The 13,302-nt window shown below is 36.7% G+C and overlaps 1 protein-coding gene across 2 annotated transcripts in view; it reads right to left on the bottom strand.

The window, feature by feature from the left end:
- Positions 1 to 13,302, bottom strand: part of SCAF4 (SR-related CTD associated factor 4) — a 67,756-nt gene that overhangs the window by 29,624 nt on the left and 24,830 nt on the right. For both annotated transcript variants that reach the window (XM_080806057.1, XM_080806058.1), the window contains exons 4-12: positions 12,206 to 12,367; positions 10,749 to 10,884; positions 10,273 to 10,412; positions 9,483 to 9,659; positions 4,881 to 5,053; positions 4,143 to 4,251; positions 2,516 to 2,680; positions 1,897 to 1,982; positions 1,036 to 1,226 (exon numbers count right to left, since the gene is read on the bottom strand). In XM_080806057.1, coding sequence (XP_080662183.1) covers positions 1,036 to 1,226; positions 1,897 to 1,982; positions 2,516 to 2,680; positions 4,143 to 4,251; positions 4,881 to 5,053; positions 9,483 to 9,659; positions 10,273 to 10,412; positions 10,749 to 10,884; positions 12,206 to 12,367 — 1,339 coding nt within the window. The remainder of the gene's footprint in view (positions 1 to 1,035; positions 1,227 to 1,896; positions 1,983 to 2,515; positions 2,681 to 4,142; positions 4,252 to 4,880; positions 5,054 to 9,482; positions 9,660 to 10,272; positions 10,413 to 10,748; positions 10,885 to 12,205; positions 12,368 to 13,302) is intronic.

The raw sequence follows: 13,302 nt of genomic DNA, 5'->3' as shown, positions 1-13,302 counted from the left end.
TAAAATTAAGAAGCAAATCCCATACACATCCAAAAATATCCTAGAAATATGTGGCAGTACTTCCAGAAATGGAATAGGATAGCTGAACAACATAAGAGTTGAAAAAAATCTGGCCCTTTTGTGGACAGATCTAAACTGGGGCCAGAGATAACAATAACTGGTCCAAGGCCACCCTTGGCAAGTGAGCAGCAGAAGACCCAATCCTAACTCTCTCGATCAACAAACAGTCCAGCTGTTTTTGTCCACTAACACAGCTGTCTCTTCCTGACTGTTGAGTACACACGAATGGTTTTTCTCTTATGTTGTATCCTAGGTAGTATCTCCCAATCAGAAGCTCTACATATGCCCTACTTGTAGTAGAAATAAAAATTTCAACAGTAACTACAAACTTACACAATGAATGTGTCTAGCATACCTTATTAAACATATTCTAAATACATGATGAGAATCAAGAGATAATGCAAGCTAATATATTCTGTAAACTGTAAAGCCTCTCCATGTATAGGAGCGCTAGTTCATTGACTTCCATTTCATACATTAAATTCAAGACATGCTATCACTTTATTCTTCATCACTATTAGCTGGGTTCACTCCTTACTGCTGCTTTACAGCTAGTTTTTTTTTTAATTGTGTTATATCAGTCACCATACAGTACATCCGTTCCAAGATTCATTTTTTATGTATAACACCCAGTGCTCCATGCAATCTGCGCCCTCCTTAATACCCACCACTGGGCTCACCCATCCCCCTATCCCTCTCCTCCCTAAAACCCTCAGTTTGTTTCCCAGAGTCCACAGTCTCTCATGGTTCTCTCCCCTTCTGATGCCCCCCTGCTTCACTTTTCCCTTCCTTCTCCTAATGTCCTCCATGTTATTCCTTATATTTAACACATCAAAGCAAAGTCAAGGGTGTGTATGCCAAAGCACAAACAAAAGAGAGAAAATAAAGCAGTACGTTGCTAACAGTTATGAAACATTTTATACTCAAGATACACAAAAAATAATGCAAGAAGTCTGAATGTAAAAGTTAATTTACCACTCGCAGTTTCTGGTTTGATTTGAGGAAGGCCTTTTTGTCGGCGTTCTCTTTCTTTTTCTCTGTCTCGCCTTTCTTGGGACCGAGATCTAGGAGAATGTCGGCGTCTATCTCTGGACCGGGATCGAGAACGTCGATGGCGGGACCTTCGAGATCTAGAGCCAGAGCGAGATCGCCTTCTTTTTGGTGACCTAACATTTTCATGAGGGGGAGAATGGATAGAATACAGAGAAAGAACTGAAAATATAAGTGGGTATTAATCTGAAAAAGAAAAAATATAACTAGGTAGTTTAATGTTTAGATATGTAATAATTCAAAAGCAGAGAATTCATTTTTAAAAAGTTTAATATGTTGCAAGTTAGAAAGCATGCACATATTTTAAATGAGATAAATAAGGCTGCTAGCTTATAAAAGAGTCTCTCATCTTTGATAACTTGATACTATACTAAATTATGTGCCTGGGAGTGTAAGAAGCTGTCATCACTGACACAGACTGCTACTACTGGTATCTATCTTCTCAGTTAACTTCTTTTCTGCAGCAAATAAAAATGTTATCTGTTTATAGTATTACTTATTACTGTTCCACTTTTGTTGGCTGATCAACTTGTAAAGGAACTGTGAATACAGAATTCCCATCATTCTATGCATATATGCGTGCAGGCACTGGAGCAACTCCGGGGAAAAGCACGGGTAAGATAAGATGACAGGCCTTAGTTTTTTACATCACTACTTCTGCTCCCACATACATACATATACACCAAATGTTATTTTATTAACATTGTATATCTAAAAATAATCCAGTTTGATTTTAATTTGTCTCCTAAGACACAGAGGATTGGAAAAACATTTTCTATCAATTACCTGGATGCTGACCTAGATCTTGACTTTCTGTTATCAGACATGTGCCGCTTAACCTCTTGAATGCAAGGCTGTTCGACTTCCATTTCCTTTAAAAATCAATAAAAACAAAAAGAACCAAAACCACCACCCATCATTAAATGAGAGAAATGGAAATTATAAAGGCAAGAAGACAAAATCTAAAAAATGCTAAATTACAAATCTTTTGCCTTGACAGTTTTATTCTGGTTACTTGACACCATATTACCAGTTTAATAATGACTGTCCATCAGTGAGAAAAAAAAGTTTTTATATGGTTTACAAGATTAGAAGAAACACTTCTCTACTTCTAGAAATTCGTATAAGTTACATATAATTTTATTAAACCATTGATTACAGTGGTAAACTAGGCATTCTAGTTAAGCATTCTGGACTCTGACTCAATCCTCAGAGAATCCTTCAGAAATTGGTTATTACTATATCCACTTTCCAGATGAAAAGCTTTAGGCACAGAAAGGGTGAATATGTGCCCAAAGAAGTCTTTCTTCACATTCAAAAATGAAGATAACAAAGCAAACAGGCAGGAATCTGCACATAAGTCAAAGCAACCAAAAAGATAACCAATCTGAGAATAAAGTTTTACCTGATGTGCCTTCTGTGTTAGTGGTTCATTCTGTGCCTGAAAAGAAGCTTGGAAAGGCTGCTGCACGGGTGGAGTTGGAGGAATCACAGACTGAGCCATGGGAGGAAATGGAGGTGTAGGAAGAAGGCCAAATCCCGGCATCTGCCCATTAGGAGGAAGTGGAACCTTTTGTTTTTAAAGAAAGCACATGAGTATTTTAAGTAACAGCTACCAAAAATAATTTGGGAAGTCCTTAGTTACTTGATGTAAAACTAAAAGATCTTCAAGCAATTTTGATCAAGGAAAAACCGTGTAGTGACATACAATAATGATTAATAATTTCCATAAGTGTAGTATTTATCTGAAGAATTTACATCACGTATATAGGTTAAAAATTCTAGAACTCATTTTTAAAATTATGAATACAAAGCCTTGACTTCATATATTTAAAAACATAATTTCATTTATAAGAGGAACAATGTGACCAAATAAACTTAAAATTCAGAGAGGTACTATACTGCAATCTGTCTCCCCTCAACCTCAAAGCAATCAAGTCAATTGGGAGGGAGAGTGGCTATAGCACTGATGTACAGGTTCACTTTTTAAAAATTTACTCCAAGGGGAATTTCAATAAACATCCCTACTTCTAGGGTTCAAAATATCATATTAATAATGAGAGTAAACCACAACGTAACGTATTTCTGCATGCGCCATTCCAATACGGACAATATTAAAAGCATAATTATAGGGGTTCCTGGGTGGCTCAGTTGGTTAAGTATCTGCCTTTGACTCAGGTCATGATCCCATAGTTCTAGGATCAAGCCCCACATCAGGTTTCCTGCTCAGTGGCAAGCCTGCTTCTCCTTCTCCCTCCTCTCTGCTTGTGCTCTCTCGCTCTCTCAAAATAAATAAAATCTTTAAAAAGCATAGTATCAATTTCCTACTAGCAAATTACAGAATGGATCAAACACGATACACATAAGAACATGAACATACTCTTCAGAGTTATTTCTCAGAACCCTTTCTAAACCAAGGATACGAAGTAGTATTTCCCAAGGCTGGTTATAAAACAGAATTTGTACATTAAAAAAAAAAATACAGATTCTTTAGATTTGACTTTAGCATTAGATTCCTACCTCTGTCATTTAGCTGTGCAGTCAAGTTTAGGAAACTCTGAATAAAGGATTTGCTAAAATAAACCCAATAGCAAACCCCTATGAACTTCTTCCAATTTTCCAGAGTTCCTTTCACTGCAGATTTCAAACTATACTCCTGAATGTGGAGAGCTAAAAACCCTCTACAGCATCTCAAACATCTACCCCCCAAAAAAGATCCTCACAAGGGAAAAAGCTGCACCATTAAGCAGGCCAGGTACCTAAAACAGAGCTATAATCTCTCTCTAAATGGTTTTAACAAAACTACCTGTTATTAAATTATAAGCACGTAGTATTTAGTATGCTTGTTTTAATTAAAGCTTTTTAAAAATAACAACTCAAGTCAATCTCATGCACAACAGCTTTGACTGTGGCTGTAGTACTACTTAGCCAAACACACAGCTAACTAACAGTGGGCTGGGAGGGGGAATCCGTATGCTCTAATGAACAGATCCTTACATATTAAAACTCAGTGGCGAGAAAAATGTGTATACCTGATGATGCACTGGGTCCTGCTGTATCGTCATCATTCGAGGTTGAAACTGATCCATAGTTTGATGCTGTGTGTATGCTGGCTGCTGCATGCCATCTCCAGGAAACCCACTAAAAAAATAGGAGAAATCTTCATTTTGTCCATCCAAAACCACAAAAGATTCTAAGCCACATTTTACTACAGAGACATTAAGAATGCTGTTCAGGAGTCATTAATAATTAACATCTTACTGAATCATGTACTTGCCTACATTAATTTACACATCCAGCATTATTCCCAATGTAAATGACATTTTTAACTATAAATCTGATAGCATCTCCTCCCCATTCAAAAGAAAACCCAAGTATCATTTTAAAAAACAATGACTATATGAAAAATGACTTTGTTACTGAAGTTATAGTTGACCCTTGAAAACATGGGTTTCAACTATGTGAGTCCACTTACAGTTTTTGGCTACAGTACAGTACTGTAAACATATTTTCTCTTCCTTATGATTTTAACACTGTTTTTCTTCTAGCTTACTTTATTCAAAGAACACAGTATGTGTACAGGTTTGGCTTCCAGTAAAGAGTAGGCTATGTAAGTTTTGGGGGAGGCAAGTTATAATGCAGACTTCAGACTCTGGGCAGGTTGGCACCCCTACCTAATCACCATGCTGTGCCAATGATCAACTGCACTTGTCGTATGCCTGATTACGACTCCCAACTCTATCCATGGAAGAGCATAGGAAAGAACTTACAAGGGCGCCTGCGGAGGGGAAGCAGCAGGTGTGGGGGCCGGCACGGTAGCGGAGGGCGCGGGAGGCGCAATAGCTACGGCAGGTGCAGCGGCGGCAGCAGCGGCGCCATCTTCCTTCTTTGATTCTTCCACAGCCTCTGGCTCATCATCATAATCAAATCTATCGAGTAGCTTCTGGAATAGGTACATCAATATTTCATTTTAAAATTGGGATTGGAAAAAAAAATAATGAAGTTGGGTTGGGATACACTACACAAAAGACTTGATAAAAACAACAGATATCTCCTATCATCTACGATCCAAGTGCAGTCATGTACCATCTCATGTTCCCACTCGCCCCTTAGCACCTTGGTTCACAGACAAACCAATGCCACACAAATGCCATCTGAAAAATAATTAAAAAAAAAAAGATTTTATTTTTTATTTTTTTAAAGATTTTATTTATTTATTTGACAGAGATCACAAGTAGGCAGAGAGGCAGACAAAGAGAGAGAGGGAAGCAGACTCCCTGCCAAGCAGAGAGCCCGATGCGGAACTTGATCCCAGGACCCTGAGATCATGACCTGAGCCGAAGGCAGCGGCTTAACCCACTGAGCCACCCAGGTGCCCCAAGATTTTATTTATTTATTTGACAGGCAGAGATCACAAGTAGGCAGAGAGGCAGGCAGAGGGAGAGGGGGAAGCAGGCTCCCTGTCGAGCAGAAAGCCCGACGCGGGGCTCAATCCCAGAACCCTGGGACCACGACCTGAGCCGAAGGCAGAGGCTTCAACCCACTGAGCCACCCAGGCGCCCCTGAAAAAGAATTTTTTACTGTTTTTCTTCACCAATTATAAATGCAGTGTTTTCTGATTATTTTCTATACACTTATTTTATAGTTAATTTAGCAATATAAATATTAAAATAGTCACACACTAAAAACGTTTGGAACTTTGCACACATGAAAATGGGTGTAAATTTTCAGTTAACTGTAAAATGTACCAAGACCGTCTTATCCAATCACTATAAATCCCTAAAGAAAAATGACCATATGCTGCTTGCTCAAAAACATACTAATATGACAAAGAAAAAAGAGAATGGCACAGACATGGCCATGAAGAATTTACTACCTGGGCACCAACTTCTTCCTTAAAGCTTCACAGCTCATGTCGGAGTACCAGAAACATGGAAGGAAGGAAGGAAGGAAGGAAACAAGCAAGCTAGCTCAACACGTCACAAGATCACATGTCTAGAAGAGCCATTTAAAAATAGGATGACATTTGTTCAGAAAGGAAGGAAGGTAACACCACAAACACCTACTCATACCACCATCTACTGTTTACATATCTATGTATGATACTTCATCACAAGAGGCCTGCAATGTACACATAGCTTAGATATAATTTCTTCTTTTTATAGACAAGGAATCTAAGACCCAGGTGATTAAGAAACATTACTCAGACCGCAGAGCCACCAAATGGTAGAACTGGGATGTGGACACTGTTCTTTTTGACTTCAAATCTCTCAATCTCTGGCATTCAAACAAGCAGTCTTTTCCCTCAAGCTGTGCCCATTCTGGTCATGGATTTTCAACCTCAAATTCCTAAACTTGTGTTGTTCTGTGGTAGTTCTGCCTAGAAATTATGGTTCCACTTTACTGGATAAGAGATTTCTGAATTGGGAAAGGAAGTCCCCTTCTTGGATAACATTGTTTCTTGGTAACGCTAGGCCATGTCATTAAAAGTTCTTACAGTGGGCGCCTGGGTGGGCTCTGTTGGTTAAGCGGTTAACGTCTGCCTTTGGCTCAAGTCATGATCCCATCTGGCCCCACATCAGGCTCCCTGCTCAGCGGAGAGCCTGCTTCTCCCTCTGTCTCCCTCTGCCTCCTGCTCTGCCTACTTGTGAGCTCTCTCTGTCAAATAAATAAATAAAATCTTAAAAAAAATTCTTATAGTAACTGAGTGATCTAATTACGGCCCAGACACCTTATTGTCTTACACACATTAGTGTATCATCTAACCCTCAAAGCAGCAAAGCCTACACACTGCCGTCACTTTTACAGTGCTGCACAATGAATACTTAAGTGACTCAGCATGAAGAAAGAGTCAATGATGGGAGTCAAAATTAAAACTCAGGTCTAGACTATCTACAAAACACAAAACTTCTGGTCTTTACTGTTTTTCACACGTAGATATGTTCTTCAAAGTTTTAAGATTTAAAGCTATTTGAAAATGATTTGAAAAAATTTGAAATGATTTGAATGATTTGAAAATAATTTGAAAAAATTTAAAAATTAAAACTAAGATTCAAAAAGAGATTTTTGTTGCTTTTTAGGAAAGTGAAGATCTGTGAAGCAGCTGAAGCTGTTCTACTAGCTTAAAACAGACCTTTTAGTCACCGACCAAACCACTTGACCAACAAAGGACTCCATCAGCATTACTATTTTTCAGTATTTTTTGAAGTCCCAGCCACCAGTACAGTAAGAAAAAGAAATAGGCATACATATTGAAGAGGAAGTCAAATTTAGTAGCTACCCAGAAATCTGAGAACCAACTAAAAAACTAAGTGTTTAGTATCATGAACATTTAAAAGATAAAAGAAACAAACAGGAAAAATGACTAAATATCTTAGAAATAAATGATGTAATAAATGTACAAGACTCGTATGAAAAGGGATTTTAATAAATGGACATTCTGTGTAAAGCTCTTGGTACTTCTTAAATTAACTTATAAATTCTAAAATTTATGTTAAAGTTCATCTTGAAAAGTACGATGTGATGGTTAATTTTATCAATTTGGCTAGGTTACCATGCCCAGTTGTTTGGTCAAATATTCATCTAGATGTTCCTGTGAAGGTCTTTTAAAAATGTGATTAATATTTAAATTAATAGAATTTGAATAAAGAAATACCCTCCATAATATGGGTGGGCCTCAACCACTCAGCAAAGGCTTTAGGAGTAAGAACTTTGGTTTCCCCAAGAAGGAATTCTCAAGACAGCAACATAAAAACCTTGCTCTGTAGAATTCAGACTCAGAACTCCAACATTAACTCTTGCCTAAATTTCCAGCCTGCCCTCTGCCCTACAAATTTCAAATCTGCCAGCCTCCACAACTGTGTCAAACAATTCCTTACAAATTAACCAATCTGTCCCTCTCTCGCTTTGCCTGTGTGCGGGCGTGTGTGTAATACTTGGAAATGAAATAATATAGTACAGAAGATGCAAGTAGTTAAATTGTTATGACGCAGAAGTAATTATATTAGGAGGACACAACAGAGTTCAAATGCCCACAGACAGACACAGAAACAAATGAGAATTCAATGTATGACAAAAATAGGGAGGGAGAATTGGCTATTTCCAAAAAGTTCAAGATACAACTATCTTGAACCATATTCTAAAACAGGTTCCAGATGGAATGAAGAGACAAACATAAAAAACAAAAATATAAAACTACCAAAAGAAAATATAAAATTAAAAAAATACATATGTGTGGAGCTTTCCTAAACTCTGAAAAAACATACACAAATCTGTTCCAAGCAGGTAACTGCTTCCCTTTTCACTTTAGAACTTCCTGTATTGTGTTCTTTTTCCCTATAAGCATGCACTCTTTTTCGACTTCAAATTTTATCCAAACTTCTTTGAGTGAGTAGTTGTTCATAAATCATGAAGATATAATGACAACTACTATTTACCAAATGGATTCTTAATTTGGACTACCAGCAATAAAATTATATCTTAAAATTAAAATCTGGAAAGAATAAAACATTTTAGAGATGATTAAGCTAAAAGATTTCACTTAGTTCTAGGGTTTTCAAACATTTGTATTTTTGGCAGTGAGACCAAAAAAAATGAAATTTTATATAGTCATAGACAAGACATAAAACAGGTAAGACAGAGTTGTCTGGGCTGACATTTCCGCAGGAAGCTCTGAGCTCTATGAAGCCAGCACATCTATATCCTTAGTTGCAGCTCCTTAAACATGCCTCCAACAGAGCAGCTGGAAGACCTTGAACCAAGGAAACTCTCAAATTATACATACGGTAACTAAGTTCTAAGAGCAAAAAGCAAAAGGCGACTTCAGTGCCTGTCAACAGGGGAATGGCTAAACCTGTGAGGTGCACGTGTAATGAATACTCCTCACAATAAGCACTCAGTAAAAATGTAGATCTTAATCTAAACCTTCAAAATGAGAAGAGAATTAAGATCAAAACAAGTTAAAAACTGTGTGTATATATATTTATATATTATGCATAAAACATGCATATATTATATATTGTAATATACATACATACTATGACCAAATAAAGAAAAACCTATCCACAGGAAATTAGTTCAGAAGAGACATACAGCAAAAACTTACAGTAGTTATCTCTAAGTACAGGGGTTAATGGTGAAAGTTCTCCTGTTGACTTTCCTACTTCCAATTTACTAAAAATTTTTGCATTGTGTATATAGTACACACTTACAGCCAGGAAAAATAATCAGTGTTTTGCTGTCAAGGGGGGAAATCCTTTAAGCCACAAAACAACAAAATGAAAAATCCAGAGCGAAAGAGAGAAGTAACTTCCATATCCTAAATTGAGTGGTATCAACAGTCAAGGTGGGTTATGTAAGAGAAGCAAGCCTACCTTGTCAAATGCAGTTTTTTGCTCAGGTGGGGGGAAAACAGCTTTTTGTTCAGGTGGCTGCGCAGGAGCTGTCTTTAACTGAGCTGTGATAGCCTGGACCTGAGCCATCACAGCATTGTCAATGGCTGGCGACTGCGGTTTTGGAGGCTGTTGAAAAGTCTGAAGGATCTGCTGAAGCTTAAAGAATGGGAGAACTGATAAACCACATAACAAAGTATAATCACAGTATCAAAGGTTGATTTACTGGAAAAAAAAAATCTTAAAGGTAACTCAAAACAGCACGGGCACAAAGTGAACTGGAAAAAGAATACACCTTTTAGTAAAGGTTAAGCCTGCTGTGAATACCAGGGACACAATGTGTATCATTTAAGGTTAAACATGTATGCTGATACCCCAACAGGCAGAAAACAACAGTCAAGAAGGGAAAATACACTGAACTGTGAACAAGGTAAAGAAATGTTTTCTAGAAAAATGTAAAAATATCTCCAATCCAAATATAATTTTGAAGTTAGTCCGAAATGCTAGAATCATGAGCAACAATACCAACCAGTCAGCAGTTCTGAAGTTCTCTTCACAGGGGCACTGCTACTGCTCAGCACACCACTCCCTTATTTCTCACCTTTCCCTCATTGCCCGTTATCCCTATGCTGTTACCTGCCTCGTAAATGCTTTTCTAGGTGAAAAGGAGAAATATTTCCTCCCTTGAATGTGTTCATTAGTTAGGAATGGAAAATAAAAACTGAAAATAGTACCTAACTGCAAGGAATTTAATCTTGAGATGGTAGTTTACCTGTTGACCTTGAGTTGTCTGAAACAGTTGGGCCACAGCAGCAAAAGCATCAGAGCTAGGCAGCTGTGGTACAGTTGGTACAGAGTTTGTAGTGGCTTGGGGCGGTTCAGAAGAAACTTTAACTGGAGGTGGAGGTGAACCTAAAAAAGAAAAGGCCATTAAGACCTGCAAAAACTTTAATCTTCAAATTTTCCTTTTTAAACTCCATTAGCTTTTTTACTAAAACAACACTGCATTTAGTTTAACATACAGGAAAAATAAAGATCATGGTACTAGACTCTGTACTATAGCAAATACATGAAAGAGCATATTTTTATTAGAAATAAGAACTGTGAAAAGAAAACCGTATCTTCCAAGATGTAAATTCAAAAGTTTTTCTTATGGAAAAATTCCACCAATATAATCAGACCACAAACTTCTCACGTACAAAAGTTATACCAGTGTTTTTCTAAGTTCACAGATATACTTGGCCATACCTTCATTATTAGTAACATTTTCTGCTACTGGGGCGGCATTACTGGTTCCTGCAGCCATGTCCAAAAGAGGCTGAATAATTTCAATTTTGAATACTCCATTTTTTTGCCAAAGGTTCAGCACACGAACTATTTTACTCTGTTACATGCAATAAAACATGAATATACAATAAATATTTTCACAAATAATGTATTATACCTCTAAAAAAGAAAGAAATCTCTAAGCTAATAATTCCATACTAAGTCTGTTTCATAAACAAAAAAAATTCATCTTTAGAATTACCACCTGGTTAAAACTACGCTAATCAGCCTTTTTTCAGTAGTATAAACCAGAATAAAAAGCAAGGGGGAAAAAGAAACAGAAAAAAAATATAAGCCAAATAATCAAAACAAACGTAATAAAAAATGTACCTCAAGTTTTCATTGTATTTATGATTACAAAGAAATACCGTCACTGACAAAAAAAGTAATTATCTTAGAAAAGTAAATGAAGTGATGAAGAATTTCTTCAGGATGATTTTAACAGTTAAAATATTTAAGAAACTGGCCTGTAACTGATAGCTAAGTCATTTTATGGCCCAGTAAATATGATGGCAATCGAGAGAAGATGTGTTATTCATGGGAAAAATAACTTTTACGTCCTACTCAGGAAACTATTTTTTTGTCTTGTATATTTTTCCCATTAAGAACATTCCTCTAAGAATATAGACAGAGAATCCACAACACCCAAATTTATATAGTGTTCACTGTAAATGTCTTCATTCTTCTGAGTGGATTTAGCAGTGTATTTCTCCCACCTACTGGGAGTCCAGTTATCATGTCTGTAAATGTTCTTTCTTCTACCCTTTTTATAGTACATAGTAAAATCAGCTGTAAAAATGAGGAATTAAATGCTGTAGTCTGATTGCTAATGAATACCATTTATGCTCCAGCCTCTCAAAATGCTAGGGAAAGCCATCAATTATTGGTTCCTTCTTTCTGGAATAAGCAACAATATGAGATAAGTACTGCCTTTTTCTATGGCAGAACTTATCTCAACTACAAGTCAATCTTTCCAACTCCTTTTTCAACAGTACAACATTCCAAAAGAATTTCACAAGAAAATACATAAACATGAGATGGCCACAAGAGAAAACACTAGGTTTTGTTTCAAGTTCACAGAGATCCCTATATAATTCTCTTTCAAATTATAATATACATTTAAATACATTTAAATATAGAAATAATACAAGTTTTTTTTTTTTTTTAAATTTTATTTATTTGACAGAGAGAAATCAGAGCTAGGCAGAGAGGCAGACAGAGAGAGGGGGAAGCAGGCTCCTGCTGAGCAGAGAGCCCGATGCGGGGCTTGATCCCAGGACCCTGAGATCATGACTTGAGCCGAAGGCAGAGGCTTAAACCACTGAGCCACCCAGGCGCCCCAATAATACAAGTTTTAATTTAAAAATTATTAACTATACCTTATCTTCAGATGGACAAAGATATAAATATTGGAATGTGGCGGTTATATTTTTAGAGAATCTTGGCCCAAAAACATCTTTATCAGTTCCAAACTGATGACGAGACTGTCGCACAATTGAGTCAATTACATATAATCCCGGAACCTTGTACTCTGGTTTACACTACAAAAATAAAGATGCAAAGTTAATACAAGAAAAGCAAAATCACAATTTGATGCCCAATAATCTCCCTTTTACGTGGATAAACTCTGTATATCCAATGATTGTTTCTATTTAGAAACTGCCTGAGTGTTTGGTTCTTTTATTGGCTAGCTTGTCAAAATTCCCACAGGTCTGTACAGAACTACCAATTCTCCTGACTCTCCAGATCCCCAATATTTTACTTTCCTCTGATCCCTCTCTCCCCCAACAATTTCCCAAAATCAACATTACTTTACCAATCCCTAAGCCACTTCCACACAATTCCACTTACTATGATACTCTCTACTCCCAATTCATCCTGCTTAAAAAATAAATTTCTACCTTTTAAAGTCATCAAAAAGATAGTTTTAGTAACATCAATTTTAAATCTACTCAAGTATAGTACCAGAGAAAAGAAAACCTGAAAGGAGAGATCACATTTTTGGCCCACCCAATTAATAAGAAGAAAGGAGAAACAGACACATATGTATTTCTGGTGGTACAACCTTTTCGGATAATGATTTAGCAATAAAAGCAAGGCCTTATTTGATCCAACAATTCCACATCTAGAAATTTATCATAAGGAAAACCATTAAGGTGTGGCTAATTTTTTCCTTAAGGCCAGCCACTGAAATTGAAATGTCCAAAAGGAACTAGCTGAGTAAACTGTGGAAACAATCATGCAATGGAATACTTTTTGCAAACATTTTATGATAAACTCAGTGGGAAAGCAGCTACTGATGTCACCAGTTTCTTTTATGAATGTATGTGTAGAGAATTAAAAAATGAATAGACCCAAATATAAATATTATAGTAATTTGGGGTGGTGGCAAATAGGTAATTTTAATTTTTTTCCATTTTACTTATTGGTACTTTGATTTGCTACTATAAAAACTTCTACTGATCATTTTTTTGGT

The sequence above is a fragment of the Martes martes genome (genome assembly GCF_963455335.1).
Source record: "Martes martes genome assembly, chromosome: 1".
Taxonomy (NCBI): domain Eukaryota; kingdom Metazoa; phylum Chordata; class Mammalia; order Carnivora; family Mustelidae; genus Martes; species Martes martes.
This window is presented reverse-complemented; position numbering and strand designations above follow the sequence as displayed.